This window comes from Galeopterus variegatus, unplaced genomic scaffold, assembly GCF_000696425.1.
Source record: "Galeopterus variegatus unplaced genomic scaffold, G_variegatus-3.0.2 Scaffold1917, whole genome shotgun sequence".
Taxonomy (NCBI): Eukaryota; Metazoa; Chordata; class Mammalia; order Dermoptera; family Cynocephalidae; genus Galeopterus; species Galeopterus variegatus.
Window position 1 is genome coordinate 85,435 of NW_007728028.1, and position 15,434 is coordinate 100,868.

At 41.6% G+C, this 15,434-nt stretch overlaps 1 protein-coding gene across 1 annotated transcript in view; it reads left to right on the forward strand.

Annotated features, from left to right (window-relative positions):
- The first annotated feature begins 4,595 nt into the window (after nucleotides 1-4,595).
- FHDC1 (FH2 domain containing 1) overlaps nucleotides 4,596-15,434 on the forward strand; it is a 30,756-nt gene continuing 19,917 nt past the window's right edge. The window contains exons 1-3 of the mRNA XM_008579587.1: nucleotides 4,596-5,108; nucleotides 12,970-13,031; nucleotides 13,683-13,785. Coding sequence (XP_008577809.1) covers nucleotides 4,611-5,108; nucleotides 12,970-13,031; nucleotides 13,683-13,785 — 663 coding nt within the window. The 5' untranslated portion in view covers nucleotides 4,596-4,610. The remainder of the gene's footprint in view (nucleotides 5,109-12,969; nucleotides 13,032-13,682; nucleotides 13,786-15,434) is intronic.

The window sequence follows — 15,434 nt, forward strand, 5'->3', positions numbered from 1 at the left end:
GCGGGGACTCGCGGCGGGAGGCGGCCGAGCCGGAGGCGTTCGGGTGAGTGGCTTGGGCGGGCTGCGGGGTTGGGGACGGAAGGAGGCGGTGGACCACCCTCCAACGCAAAAATCTAGGAGACTGCTGTGCGTCCAAACCAACGGGAAAGATTTGTGCCCCGGGTGCCCCCCACGCCGAATTTCTTTAGGGCCCAGTGGCTTCCAACATCTGTTTGCACAGAGACTACCGCTGATGTTTGGCGTCTGTGACCCCCTCTACTGACCCGCAGTTGTCCCCCTGGCATGAGTCGCCAGCGCGTCCTTCCCTCTCCCTAGAGCATCCTTTGGCACTTGCGTGCTTTTTCTGTCTTGGTTTTGGAACAGGGAGAGAAACTGAAAATGTACATTCAAAACCAGGCGTTCTTCGTCTGCTCTCGGGCTGGGGTGTTGTTCTCGCATCTGTGAATGTTTATGTCGAGCGACAGATTAAACACGTTGACTGGAAACGCGTTGTCTTGGAATCTTTCGCTGCTGGCTGGAGTGCCAAGGTGAAGAGCTGGGTGCCTCAGCTCTGGCCGGACTGCGGGGTTGTCCTGATAGATATTCTGTGTTTAATAATCAAGGAGGGTTTTGAAAGGCAGGTGGAGGTGGAGGAGCCTATTCCCAACGAGTGAGTGGAGTGAGAGCAAAAATTCCGTCTTTTAGAATTGCCTGTACTTTCCCCACCCTTTCTTCTCCCCAGAATAAAATAGGGCTGTGTGTTCCTCTGCCTCTTCTCTCCATACCTGGCTTACTCTGCCCCCGTTCGTCATAAGTGTGTGGGCCAGCACTCAGAGCCCTCACCTCTCTGTGACACATGTCAGGAGTCAAGGGAAAAGGTTTTCTGGTGCATTTTCCTTCATATTACTTTTGATTGTTGTTGACCAAGGGGGTGAGTGACCAACTGTGCAACAAGTTCCCAGTGACCCTCTTTCAGGAAAGCCCTGAACTCTAAACTGACTTCCAGGGGACTTGAAGAGAAGTTCTGATCTTCAGAGCCCAACCACGACAGCTCGACATTTCACTCAGGGCTGGGCATTTGTCATCTTAGCAGCTGTCCTCCCTGCTGCTGGGGTGCCCAGCTTGTAGGTGAGATGTTAAATACAGGCCTGTGTCTGTCTGCCCTGGGGAGATTGATGGGACACTTAACATTTTCCAGACAAAGCAGGGGCTAATCCCATTGTCCCTGCTGGCAGTTGCCTGCTGTGAGAAACAGGCAGCGAGTGTCATCTGTTAGGGCTGCGACATCACCTGCATTCTCCTAGCATACCTGGAGAGTGTGCGTTTGCATCTTTACTGTGGACAGTACTATAGTAAATTGAATGTTCTTTGTGTATCCTCTATTTTAATATCTCATGTGACTGTGGAAAGGGTTAGAATTCTGTCTGCACTCTGCTTTTCCTACCATTTCCTTGACAGTGGAAATCCTGGCCCAGGGGGAAGCCCTATTGAAGTACAGGTAGTAAAAGCATTAGCATCTTAGCTAATCATTGCTGGTGAACTGATTCATTAGAAGCTCTTGGGAGGGAAAAATTAACCAGACAACATACTAGGGACAATGTTGTACACTGTCTTTTGTTTCTTTAACTTTTTAAATAACATTCTTTCTCAAAATGGAGCAGTGGTTAAAATCATGCTAATAAGTAGCCAACGTGTCACTTTTTACTTTGACAAGTTTTATATGGTACTTCCCTCTGTGCAAAGCACAATATGCAAAAAGACTAGCATCCTTTTGGGCCTTGGTGTTAGAAAACAGTGATGTTGCACAACCTTTGAGTGTATAGTCTTTCTCTCTCTTTATTAGTATCTCTACACTTGCTTTGTGAGGCCTAATGGCACATCTGTACATATACTTAGGAGCACTGAATGAACTATTGCTTTCTAGGTTGGGGACTTTTTTAGCTTATCACCATTCTTAAGAGGAATAGTCTATATACAAGTCAGCATATCTGGAATTGAGGTGAACTGGAGGATTAGCAGCTCTTCTATACATGAGATATTTTATGTACAGAACTATTTAAAAATATGTAAGGATAAACTGCCAAAATTACCTGTACAGTCTTGAAAAAAGAAGAGTTCAAATATAACTATAAACTGTAATTGACAATGAGTCATTTGCTTTAGGGGTGCCAACTATGAAACAGCCTAGTTATGCCCCTAATGATAATTATGAAAACTCCTTCTAAAAGCCAGTTGCATCTCAAGTGAACTGTAAGTAGGCTTGGATAAATATTTTCAATTTTACTTATTTAAAAATTATCCAGTGATGATAGCTACACAACATTGTGTATGTACTTAATGCCACTAAATTGTACCATTTAAAAGTGGTTAAAATGGTAGGAAAAATTATACAATTAATAGTTGGAAATGCCATTTTCTACCCATATATACATAAGCCTCAGAACTTAAATGTTTAAATATTTCATAAAAATATTTGTTCTTGTAGAGACAATTTAACATATAATCACTGAGCAGTGAAAACAGACAAATCTCACAAACCACAAACTTTAATAGCAGAGAATGGAAATATTAAAAGTATGTTTCTAGCAGCCAGGGAAAACTTGGCATTTTATCTGTAAACCCAATACATATTTTAAAGCAAATGTAATGCCTGTGAAAATAAAGGGAAATCATATGCACATATGATACCAGTATGTTATTGTTATTAATAATAACTATGTACCAGGCATCTTGGTAAGGACTGTACATGTATTAACTCATTTATTCTTATACAAATCAATGAAACAGGTATTCCTCATACTGTAGGTGAAGATTCTGAAAAGTAGGTTAAATAAATAACCTACCTCTGCTCAGGTTGCACATCTAGGAAGTAGCAGAACTGGGTTCTAAGAAACATCAGTTTATTTCTAGAATCTCTATTCTTATTCCCAAGGCAATCCTACCTTTTATATGTGGTTCTGTGTAAAACAATTCACAGTATTTGAATTAGTGACATCAGATAGTTTACTCCTGTAATCCAGTAGTGTTTGGCCAACTTGTTGTAAGTATGGGCTTTGACAAGATGCTGTAGAAGGATAATTACACCCAGAAGTCCAGTGTAAAAAGCCCCTACGTATGGCCCTTTGTGATTTGGAGGAAACAGTCACCTTTTCACACTCCCACCTAGTCTGGGTGCTCACTGGATAGCCTGCATGGGGTCCCTTCCTCCACACCCCCACTTCCCTGTAAGAAATATAATTGTTTTGACCTGTTTTTACATCAGGTCAGTAACGACCCAACACCCAAAACAAGCTTTTGCAGTTCCATAAAAATACAAGCTACCAAAATAAGTTAGTGACTCTGTTGATAAGGAATGGACATGTGGCACATGAGATATGGGCAGCGTGTCCTTGTGTGTATCTCTTTTTTGCTAGTAGCATCACCGAAGGAGTAGAAGAGGTAGGTGAGAAGTTCTAATGTTTTCCAAAGAGTGACTTAACTAGAATCCAAGACGATAGCTTCAGAAGGGGTGACAGAGGTCGTTTAATGTATCCTCTTAATTTTGCAAACGAGGAAACTGAAGCCTCGTGAGGCAAAATGTCCTGTCTAAAATTGTAAGCAGTAAAGCTTGATTTAGAGCTGGAACCTTTAACCTTCACATCTGCCATTCTTTTCTCTATTTGGGGGGAAGCCACATCTCCAAGTAGAGCAGGAACCTGATGGCCCTAACTCCAGGGAAGTGAACTAGGCCATTATTTTGTCATCTTCAAATGCCCTGCCTATTCCAGACAAGGTGGAAGATGCCTTTTGACCCACTGATTGGTAGGGACATGTCCCGACTGGAAAAAGGCAGGGTCACTAATGCCTAATGCTTCAGCAATTTGGGCAGTCTCCCTAGGGGTTGGGTATCCATTGTCCAGAGAAAATGAACCAGTTAGTGAACAATTAGTTTATTCATAAAGTGAGCAATACTTGCTGAACCTATAGTGGGCTCTCAATAAATATGTGCTTTATTGATTAATGGAAGGTTTCCAAATTGGATTTATTGCTGCTGCTTTGGTAACATTTCTAGGTAGTAAAATTTGATTCACGGGGCTGGCCCGGTGGCGCACTGGATAGTGCGCCGCTTGGGAAGTGCGGCGGTGCTCCCGCCCGAGGGTTCGGATCCCACATAAAGACCGGTTCCCGCTCACTGGCTGAGCGAGGCGCGGGAGCAGCGCCGAGGGTTGCGATCCCGTTGCCGGTCCCCGGTCCGGTGCGGGGGCAACACTGAGGGTTGCGATCCGTTGCCGGACACGGAAAAAGACAAAAGACAAAAGACAAAAAAAAAAAAAAAAAAAAATTTGATTCACATTTAGAAAAGTATTCGTTCCTTTTAATGCACTTTGGGATGTGTTGTCCCTCATTGATTTTAATATCCCACTAATACGGGAGGATTGACACTAGCCTCTGGAGGGAAAAGCTCGTATGAAAATGTTGGCCTGTACTGATTTTAAACTTGTTTTATCTTGGTAGGTTTGGAAGATGACATGCAGCACAGTTGCGTTTTTTTCTGGCAGCAGACTAGCGGGTGGAAAAGTATGACACAAGTGTGATGTTTGTGTCTGCTCCCCCAAGGTCAAGAAATTATCTCCTTGGAAGGCAACAGTACTATGCATGTTATGAATTGTGTCTCCTTGGTCAGTGATAAAGAAAATGGGGATATCGCCACAGCAGCTGGATTCATGATCGGGCAAACACCGCCTGCAGCATCGCCTCCACCTCCTCCTCCACCCCCTCCACCTCCACCATGTCCATATTCAGGGGAAGGGTTTCCTCCTTGTCCTCCTCCTCCCCTACCACCTCCACTTCCTGGGGGGCCTCCTGTCCCACCTCCCCCGCCAGGACTACCCCCAACTTCTCACATGAATGGCTATAGCCACCTTGGCAAGAAAAAGCGGATGAGAAGCTTTTTTTGGAAAACCATTCCAGAGGAGCAAGTTCGTGGCAAAACCAACATCTGGACCTTGGCAGCCAGGCAGCAGCATCACTACCAGATTGATACAAAGACCATCGAAGAGCTCTTTGGGCAGCAAGAAGACACCACCAAGTCTTCCCTTCCTAGGAGAGGAGGAACTTTAAATTCATCCTTTAGGGATGCTCGGGAAGAGGTAAGAATGGGAACATGGTGGGATAACCCTCCATTGTTTTTTGTTTGGGGTGTGTGTGTTCATTTCAAACAATTGCTAGACATCACTAAGAAATAGAATAATCCAAGTGAATGTGCTCTGGAAATGATAGAAAGGGTCTTATACAATGATTTCGAGCTGAGGAGTGAAAAAGTGTAAGTGTGCATGCCGTATCCTCCCAGACATCCCGGTGGATTATGACCTCATGCAGAGAACATGCTATTTGGGGGCCATTGGTCTTTGGCCTCTCAGCACTGCCCTGTCTCTAGCACATCTGCTGTGGTTTCCGTGGTGGAGTAGTTCTGCTAAAGTCCGGTATTGTTAGTCTTGGTTGAAACAAAAAACTGAGTTTTTGAACTTGGTTAACTGGGATGAACTGAAGCTGTCTGGGACAAAATGGCTTTGTTAAATAACATCATCAACTAATATCCATCCTTAGGATTTTACCTTTATTTTCTCCTCCAATTTTCTTTCATGTGTTTTGAAATGGCCTTCATTCCTCAGATCTCTGAATTAAATTATGGCCATTGTGGAACAGAAATTTTCAGAGAGTCTATTTTCAGATAGACTTTATAGGAAGCATATTTCCAGTTAACACTAACTGTGTGGCTGTGAGAAAAAAAATAAAGCTATTAAGGTATAAGTCGTTAACTGAAAGCCTGACTTCAGAGCTACAGGTCACCATATATTACAGAAACAGAATCAAAAATTGCATTTATAATTAGTCTGTTTAGAAACATGAAAGTGAATTAAGAAACTTCTACTTGCTAGAAGAAATAATTAGGAAATCAGGAACTAAAAGGAAAGAATGCAGCCCACAAAAAAAAAAAAAAAAAAAAGAGAGAGAGGGAGAAAAAGAAAGAAAGAAAAAAAGACAACATAAATCCATCAGTTGTAAAGAGAAAATAGGTCAGAGATGGAGCTGGCTAGATAAGCGAGTGGGCAGGGCCCTGGGATGAAGTAGCACCTCTATGCATTATTGAATTCTTGAGCCAACAATATTGACCTCTTTTCTCTTCCTGGCTTAGGAACATGTTAACTCCTCTCCACTAATTCACTTGGGGGCCTTTAAAGTGGATTGTATGATCCCCTGTTGAAACAGCCAAGAGTCTACTTATTATGAAATGCAGAGAGCACTGGGATTAGAACTGTTTAAGTGTAAACCATGAAATAAACTTGAGAAGGAAATCTTCAGTGCCTTCGCAGTGCCTTAGCGCCTTCAGTGTTGAGCACAGGCTTTCCTGTGTCTTCCTTTTATGCAGTTCTTTCATTTGTTAAAGTATCCTTTCAATATTGGAAGGAGCAGTAAGTCATTTCCTTAGTACCCTGGCCTTTGCCCCAGCTTCCAACAGAGGTTCTTTATTGTACAGTAGGTCATTTCTCACCATTGTCTCCCAGCTCTCCTCACTGCAATTCAGGAATCCTGGAGTCATGATTGGATGGGCGCATGTGGAAGTGCAGTGCATGTCTCGGGGAAGCACCTGTGACAGAAGGGGGTTAGCTCACCATGTCCCTGGGGAGGCAGCCATCAGGTTAGGGTAGGTGACATCCTTTGTGAATGGGGAGAATTTCAGGGGGCTGTGGGGAACTTGCTGTTTTATGTTTGTGAGTTAGAGAGAGGTTCAGAACCACTCAGAGAGGAAAATGGCAGGGATATGGCATCTCTTCCCAGCTATGGCAGAAGCAGAAATGTCCATTTTTAGGCCAAATCTAAAATTGAGGGAAAAAAATATTTCTCCTCACCTCCATCTACCCCTGCACCCTAGGTAGATTTTTACTTTTTTTTCTTTATGTTTTAAACGATTTTTAAAAAAATAGTTTTAAAATGATTTTCAAGTGTGGTAAAGTACACATAACGCAAAATTTATCACCTTAACCATTTTTAACAGTTCGCTGGCAGGAAGCACTTCTCACTGTCGTGCATCCATCACCGCCATTCATCTACAGAACTCTTTTGATCATGCGAAACCAAAACAATGTGCCCCTTAAACAGCCACCTCCCGCTCCCTCCTTCCTCCAGTCGCTGGCAGCCACCATTTACTTTCTGTCTCTATGACTTTGACTACACTAGGTGCCTCTTGTAAGTGGAATTATACAGAATTTGTGACTGGCTTATTTCACGTAGCATAATGTCCTCAAGGTTCATCCATGTTGTAGCCTGTGTCAGGATTTTAAGGCTGAATAACATCCTGTTATATGGACACACCATGTTTTGTTTACCCGTTGATCCATTGATGGACAGGTGGGTTGCTTCCAACTTCTGGCTCTTGTGAAGAATGCTGCTGTGAACACGGGTGTACAAAAAAGATCGTTACTTTCAACGCTTGTAGGTCCTACTCTGAGACACAGCATATTAGAAAGAAAAAGTAAATCATCATGTCTGTGTATCATAAGATAATCTAACTCTTCAACTCTTCAGTATTCAGGTATGATAAGTAGTTTAGATTGATCCATTTAAGTGCATGTTGGGTAAATATTGTCACGTAACAGAGGTTATCCAGAATTATTTTGAATTTTTCATGTTATCTCCAGTATCACTGGAAGTATTATACATTTTTCAGTAAAAGAATATGGTACGTGCTAGTTTCTTCCCTCATTAGATTTTCTTCTGAAGAAGTTGTAACTCAGCAGAATTGTAGTCTGACAAAGATCAGTAATAAACCTTCTATCTCATTCTGAAGTGAGTGGAGTCCAGGGTCTAAAGTAATAGTCCTCACCATCTGTCCTTGTGTACTGGAGAATGCCCTAAACGGCATATTCAGCAGAGGGACCAGTCCTGAGCTTGGAAACATGGCATCAACACTTTACAACACAGGCCATAATTCTGGAGGGTGAAACGTGCCAAGGATCAGATTACGTCCCCTTGAAATATAATAACCTCCTACAGAAATGGCCTGACATAATGTCATTGATGTTTGCTTTAAAGGGCTTATAAAGCATCACAAATAAGTTTTATTTTACTCCAAAGGAAGAATTTGCTGGAAGATAGTAAAGATTTGGGTTTGGGAACAGCTGAACTTAGAAAGAACAACACTTAAAACAGTAAATTAGAACATTTGGTGGGGGGTGTTAGGGGGCAGGTTATGCAATATTACTATCCTTGTATCTTTATTACCTAAAAACAGATGTGATGGTACAATAATAATTAAACTATACTAAAGTAATTAGGAATAACAACAATATATTATTGGGGATAATAGTAAAAGTGTTCAGCTCAAACACACCTTCTTTTCAGAGTTTTCAGATCTCATCTCCTGAGAAGCTCTGTCGTTCCCTGTCCATCTATTACGGATGTTCCTCAGTCCCCCTCCGAGCCTCACTCTAGTGGCAGCTGGGTCTGTGTGTGTCTCCCTCTACAATTTGACCAGCTCTTAAGGTCAGGGATATGTCTTAGCTGTTTGGTATCTTCCAAAGGAAATCAAAGGTTACCGAACTGGACAGAACCGAACCGAGGGAGCACAGGGACTATCTTACAAGGTATCAACAGGTCAAAATTGGGAGTCACAAAGAAAACACAATTGATGAAATACCGAGGTCATTCACTGTAATGTCTGCAGCAATATTACATTGACCATGAAAGAAATGACAAAAGTAACTAATTAGAAAAAAAAGAAGGGAGAGAAAGATGGAAGGAAAATTGGTTTTTCTTTTTTCTTTTGTCTTTTTCTAAATTTATGAGAAGTAATGTTTTATTTTCCCACACTGTAATTCAGGTATCAGTCATTCTTTCTCAACTTTTGTCATGATCCCAGTATGTCCTAGGATTCTGGGATATGCTCATAATCCAGAACTGCAGAACTAGATAAAATATTTGAAAAAAAAAAGTGCTTCATCTGGGTTTTTGTTTTTATTTTTCTTAAAATGGAGGGGGAGGAACAGTTTCTGATTAACAGCCATCCAAAAAAAAAAAAAAAAAAGAAAAGAAAGAAGAAAAGAAAATGAAAAACCATCAAAAACCAAATGCTAAGTCCATATTGGAGGATGAAGGAAGATTTTTTTAATTTTGCTTTCCAAAATTTGAGGTGGGATTGAAATAGCCACTATTTAGAGTTACTTAAGTAGGTAAGAAAGTCCCCCTCCCTTTGACATTGAGAAAAAAGTGCTTCTAAAAGTTTCTTCTTCCCCCTTGAGGACATTATGCTAAGTGAAATAAGCCATTCACAAAAGGACAAATACTGTATAATTCCACTTAAATGAGGTACCTAGAGTAGCCAGATTCGTAGAAAGTAGGAGGGTGGTTGCCAGGGGCTGGGGAGAGAGGATTGGGGAGTTATTGTTTAATGGGTACAGAGTTTCAGTTTTGCAAGATGAAAAGAGTTCTGGAGATGGGTGGTGGTGATGGTTGCACAACATTTCAGATGTACTTAATGCCACTGAACTGCACCCTTCAAAATGGTTACCATGATAAATGTTATTTGTATTTTTTTTTTCTTTTTTTTTTTTTTTTTCGTGTCCGGCAACAGATCGCAACCCTCAGTGTCGCGCCCGTACCGGACCAGGACCGGCACGGGATCGCAACCCTCGGTGTCGCGCCCGCACCTCGCTCAGCCAGTGAGCGGGAACCGGTCTGTATGTGGGATCCGAACCCTCGGCGGGAGCACCACCGCACTCCCAAGCCGCGCACTGTAGCAGTGCACCACCGGGCCGGCCCTTTATTTGTATTTTACCACAAGTAAAAAAAGTTTTTTCTTTCTTTAAGGGATATTGGAGGAAGATTTTGTAGTGGATTGAGGCTAAGTAAAACTACAAGAGTTGTAGTAGAAGAAACTAGGAGAGCTTATTTGGAGGTTTTAGCAAGAGGGCTGGCTATAAGCAATTCACACCCCGTACTGAGTAGCTAGTACCGCTCACTCAGTGTTTCAGAGGGCGTCGGAATAACCCTGGCAATCTGTGGGGAGACTGCTGTTATAGCCAGGTACCCCTCACATCCCAGTAGGAAATCCTTGAAATTAGTTGAATGTGTTCCCTTCTGTAACCTTACCCTTCTAGCTCCTTTGTTTGCCATTCTTTGGTGAGACTTTTATTGGAAGAGCTAATAAACTTTGTCCTACGTTGTCTATACTTGCTGTTGCAGGCACTGACCTCAGTGACCATCCTGCCTGCATGTCCTGGTGTGACCAGAAGAGTAGATTACAGATTTATTGGAGCTGGTGGGAGGGAGGGGGTGATGCAGCTCATTCACTGGCTGGGTTGGTTCATCTGTTCTTTGGGCAATTTGTTGCTCTGATTTAGCTTGTGCAGTCTATGAGTGTCACTGGGATCCCATGTGCAGATTTCACGGTGCTGAATGATTCCAAAACACCACCCAGTCCCACAGGGATTCATTTCTGAATGGCCCAGCTTTGAGAAGCAAGCACTTGGGAAGTGAGATAAAGCTAATTTACATGTGTAGTGATAACCCTCTTTAAAGGACCTGAACAAACACTTTTTCAACACCGCTTTAGAAGGATTCGGTGTGATAATGTTCAAGAAAGAGACTCCTCATGCACTAGGCAAATCTGAGGGTGCCCCAAGACAGTGGGACTGTCCCTGGAATGTTATCAGTTGTCTCATTTTCATGTTGTTTGGATGAAGTGCTGGGCTATATTTTCCTTGTAAAACATGGCCAGCCCAGGTTTTTCCTTAGGAATATCTGGATTCTCTTAAATGGTGGCCGGTTTCTGAAACACAGCTTGAGCTGTAGAAACAACTGCTTCTGCAGGCTGTGGCTGCCCCTCTGTTGAGCATGATGGGCTGCTCTCGCAAGGCCAGGGCTTAGGCTCCTGGAGTCTGTCTTACCTGGTGCGAACCTGATTTCTATCCATCAGTTCACAGATACACCCCTGGGGTCACCAGGGGACTTGGCCAGGCAGTGTGGATGGCTTTCTACAGATCTGCCCCCATTCCTGGAGGAACTTCCCAACGTGAATACCAGGCTGGTGGGGAAACATTTGCTACGTCTCTATAGGAAGCTCACCCATATTAAAACTCACAGGAACTAGAGTGAAAATGAATCAGAGAGACCATAAAATGACATCTCTGAGGCTCAGTTTCCTTATCTGTCCAATAGGGGTAATAAGAGTAATTTTCTCCATCGCTTTTCCGGCAACAACAGTTATAGTTCTAAGCGAATTGTACAGAGTCCCAGAGGGTTGAGGGGTGACTGGCATAAAGGTGGGCTTGGAGCGTGGTGGGGGAGGGGCGGATGCTGCAGTCAGGGTTGAATGTAGCAGGAGGTGGCAATTTAATGACAGACACAAGTTATTTCCCCATTCTAGGTAGAAGTGAATGCATGTATCAGTATACATGCTCTTACTGTGGCCTTTTAATTTATGAATTATAATAAACACGTAGTTTTCTGTCTTAATAAGTTGAGATTCCTCTTTTTGGTATGAACTTTTAAAGGGCGTTAAGTTTGACAGATTTTATTCTCACCCTTTTGTTCTCTCCTCCTCTCCCCTCCTTTCGCAGTGAACTTGAACTGCAGTCCCTGGGTAGGATTCCAATAAGGAGTCTGTCCTTTTAGCTGGGGAGTTTATTTTATGGCTGGCAGGTGATTGTGTTAACATGAAATAAACCCCTAGGTTAGTAAATAATGTGATTGTTTAAGATTAGTCTTCAAAAGAAGGCCACCGGTATGCTTGTAAAAATTTAACCTTGTAGCCAGGAAGTGGCATTAACGTTGGTTAACAGTTTTGCTGCTTCTTATAAACTTAGAAGCAGACCCAGAGATCAAGAATTTAATCTGAAACCTGACTCTCTTTTGTTTGCAGTGAATCACATACATTTGGAAAGGAAGAGCATTGTAACAACATTCCTATTTTAGCTAGTCTCCCTTTACTAAAAAACAAATGGAAAAAATTACAGCAGTTTTAAGGTTGTCTTTCCTCCATGCATCCTAGATATTTACTTCCAGGGACAGAAATGACTTCCATATTGAACAACCCTCTCAAAAAGTTCTAATTTCAAGTCTGATAAAACCCTCCCAAATTCCTAATATTAAGCAGTTAAAACCTACTGTAGACAAAAATCTGAGTTTTAACAGTATGTTAGAACAGCTATACCATATTTGATTAAATCAAAAGATGCTGTATATTTGTAAGACACATCTTGATTCCAAAGATGTTAAAATGAAAGAAGAAAAAAAAAATCTTAGACTTGAAATACATACAGCATTAGAATTTTCTTTTTAAAATTCTGAATAAATAAAATGTAGGACACTTCCTTACCTCCTCCTAAAAGGTCTATGGGACATGGAAGGAGTCTTCAAAAAGCTCATGGAAAGATTTATATTATCTTTTAATTCTACTTTTTCATGAACTTTTTGAAGTACCCTCACATACAGTCTTTTTCAATAAAATTTTTCTTTTAGAAAAAAATTGAGAATTGTATGATGTTTCTGAGAATAACCTTATTGGCCCTTTCACATCTGTATATCAGTGTTGGGACTCAATCTGCAATATCTTTAGAATTTTTACTTTCTTAGTTCAAGGCTCATCTGATTCTTGCTATGCTAAGACATCTATTTCTAAATTGAGGCTTTTAAATGTGGGCTATGTTTTCTAAGAGGAAATTGCTAAATTAAAAAAATGTTTAATATATATCAATCATTGTATAGTATTAAAATAGATATGTATCATTATTACAGTAAGGGAAATGAAATATTGCAAAAAATTTGGGGAGAGGATTATACTTTAATATCCATAAAACCGTATTAGGTATATCTATTAATCACCACATTTACATATTGGGAATTATTCCCTTATAAATTAGTGCTATACTTTGATAGGTTTTAATTCTCTTCTTTCCTCCAACTCTTTTTATTTGTACTTTAGTAATCTTATGTGTTCTTGTTTTTTTCCAGATTACTATATTGGATGCAAAACGGAGCATGAACATTGGGATATTCCTTAAGCAATTTAAGAAGTAAGATTTTTACACACTTTTGATACTTTAGTCATATCCATGTTGTCAGCATCAGTCTCTGGGTGTGACCACGCCGAAATTCAAATTCTAATACAAGCGAAAGTCATCCTTCCTGCCTTTCAGTCCATCTTAGACACATGGCCTAATGAGTACACAAGTGTCTGTCATTTTCCTCTGTTTTCCTTCATAAAAACATACTCCAGTGGCTTGAAGTGCACGGTGAATTACCCTGGGACATCTATTCAAGCCTGTCACGTTGGGGCATATATAGTATATATAATTGAGTCAAGTAGTGGTTGAATTCCCAAGTTCTAAAGTACAAAGAAGAGGGCTCTGCAGGAGTTCCAGTGAGACCAAAGGGGATCATTTTTTTACCCCCAAAACGACTCCCAGTGGTGGTTGCTGCTTTCAACCTTTCTGGGATGCCCGAGGATGGTTTTCTGGGTGAAGGGGCTTCTGAGTGGTGTGTCAGGGTCCCATTTCCCCAGCAGCGGGGCTGTGGTGAGCAGTGACACAACACTGCCCACCACAGCGGGAAGAAGGTGGAATGGAAAGGAGGGTGGAGCAGATTCGTTTTGATTTCCACTGGCTTGTGCCTCTTCTGGCACTTCAGCAAACATGAAATGCAATCTGACGCATTATCTTTTCAAGGTCTCCTCAGTCCATTGTAGAAGATATTCATCAAGGAAAGAGTGAGCATTATGGATCAGAGACATTGCGAGAATTTCTTAAGCTTTTGCCAGAGTCAGAAGAGGTAAGGAATTTGGCGCACGAGTATTAGATGTTAGGAGTTTGATAAAAGATTAATATTTTTAGGAGTGTCAAAACTCACATGGGGGGCCAGCCCGGTGGCGCACTCAGTAGAGTGCGGCGCTTGGGAGCGTGGCGGCGCTCCTGCCGAGGGTTCAGATCCCATATAGAGACCGGTCCGCTCACTGGTTGAGCGCGGTGCGGGCGCGACACTGAGGGTTGCGATCCCGTTGCCGGTCGCGGTACGGGCGCGACACCGAGGGTTGCGATCCCATTACCGGTCACGAAAAAAGACAAAAAGAAAAAAAAAAAAAAAAACTCACATGGGAAGGACACTCTCTACCCAGAACCAGAGATCTCTCACATGAAAATAAAAAGTGACCCGGTAGAAAGAGTGTGGGTTAAGAAGTCAGAGATTCTAGGTCCAAATTCGGGCTGTACCTTAATCTGAGAATTGGGCAAGTTATTAAATCCTGCAAACTCTAGTTTCTTCGCCTGTAAAGTGAGGATAATGATACTTACCTCATTGGATTGTCAAGATGATTAAGCCCTAGTTGTGCATCTAACATGGTACTTGGCACATGGGAGCTCCATACATTTTAATTTCCTTTTCCATCATTTAAAGATGACCTTGGCCTAGGGTTATTTTAAACCTGGGTTATTTTTGTACTTATACTTAAAAAAAAAAAAGAAAACAATCATTTTTGGATAAAGATGCTCTAAAAATTTAAAGAGGTCTATAAACTGTTAATAAATGTTGCCTACATAACTGGCTAAAATGTGGAAATTGCTGTGATAGCAATATAGTATCAGAATATAAAGTTATTTATTTTGTTTGGACCGAATTAACTGAATTGTAGAATGGTTAGGAGCTTGATAGAAAAAAACCAGAACAGTTTCATAAAACCTTCCAAATTTGTGATACTGTCCTTTATTTCTGAGGAAAAGTTTCTTGAAAAAAATTTAATAAGAAATTACATGAATACATGTACTTGTAAACATTTAAATAATGTAGACTCAGAAAGTTTTTTACTTTATAGGTAAAAAGTAAGGAGGACTTTTTATACAAGTTGCCCTTTCCACGGGTCCTGCTGGCTCCTTTCTCCCCCATCCCACTCTTCTTCCCAGACATAATTTATAGAACTTGATTTTAGTGCCATTAATAACAGGATAGATATACTTGTACTTTTTCTTTCACATTGACTAGTGTTAAACTCAACAATGCCAAATTTAGGATCATAGTGGGTAATGAGAGACTCCAGTTATATCTAATAACCTGAGATTCTCTCTCTATGTCAGGTTTTCTGTTTGCAAATTAAGTGTCATTTATCTAAGCCAAGATTAATTAATGTCAATTATTAATGTTAGTAAAGGTACTTAAAGTCTTAAAGGAAAGTTACATTAAATCATAATTTACCCTGGATCTTACATACTGAACAGTCTTTAATCTTTTTATTTTTTTCTTTTGTCTTTTTCCGTGTCCGGCAACGGATCGCAACCCTCAGTGTTGCCCCCGTACCGGACCGGGGACCGGCAACGGGATCTCAACCCTCGGTGTTGCTCCCGCGCCTCACTCGGCCGGGGGGCGGGAACCGGTCTGCATGTGGGATCCGAACCCTCGGACGGGAGCGCTGCCGCGCTTCCCAAGCGGCG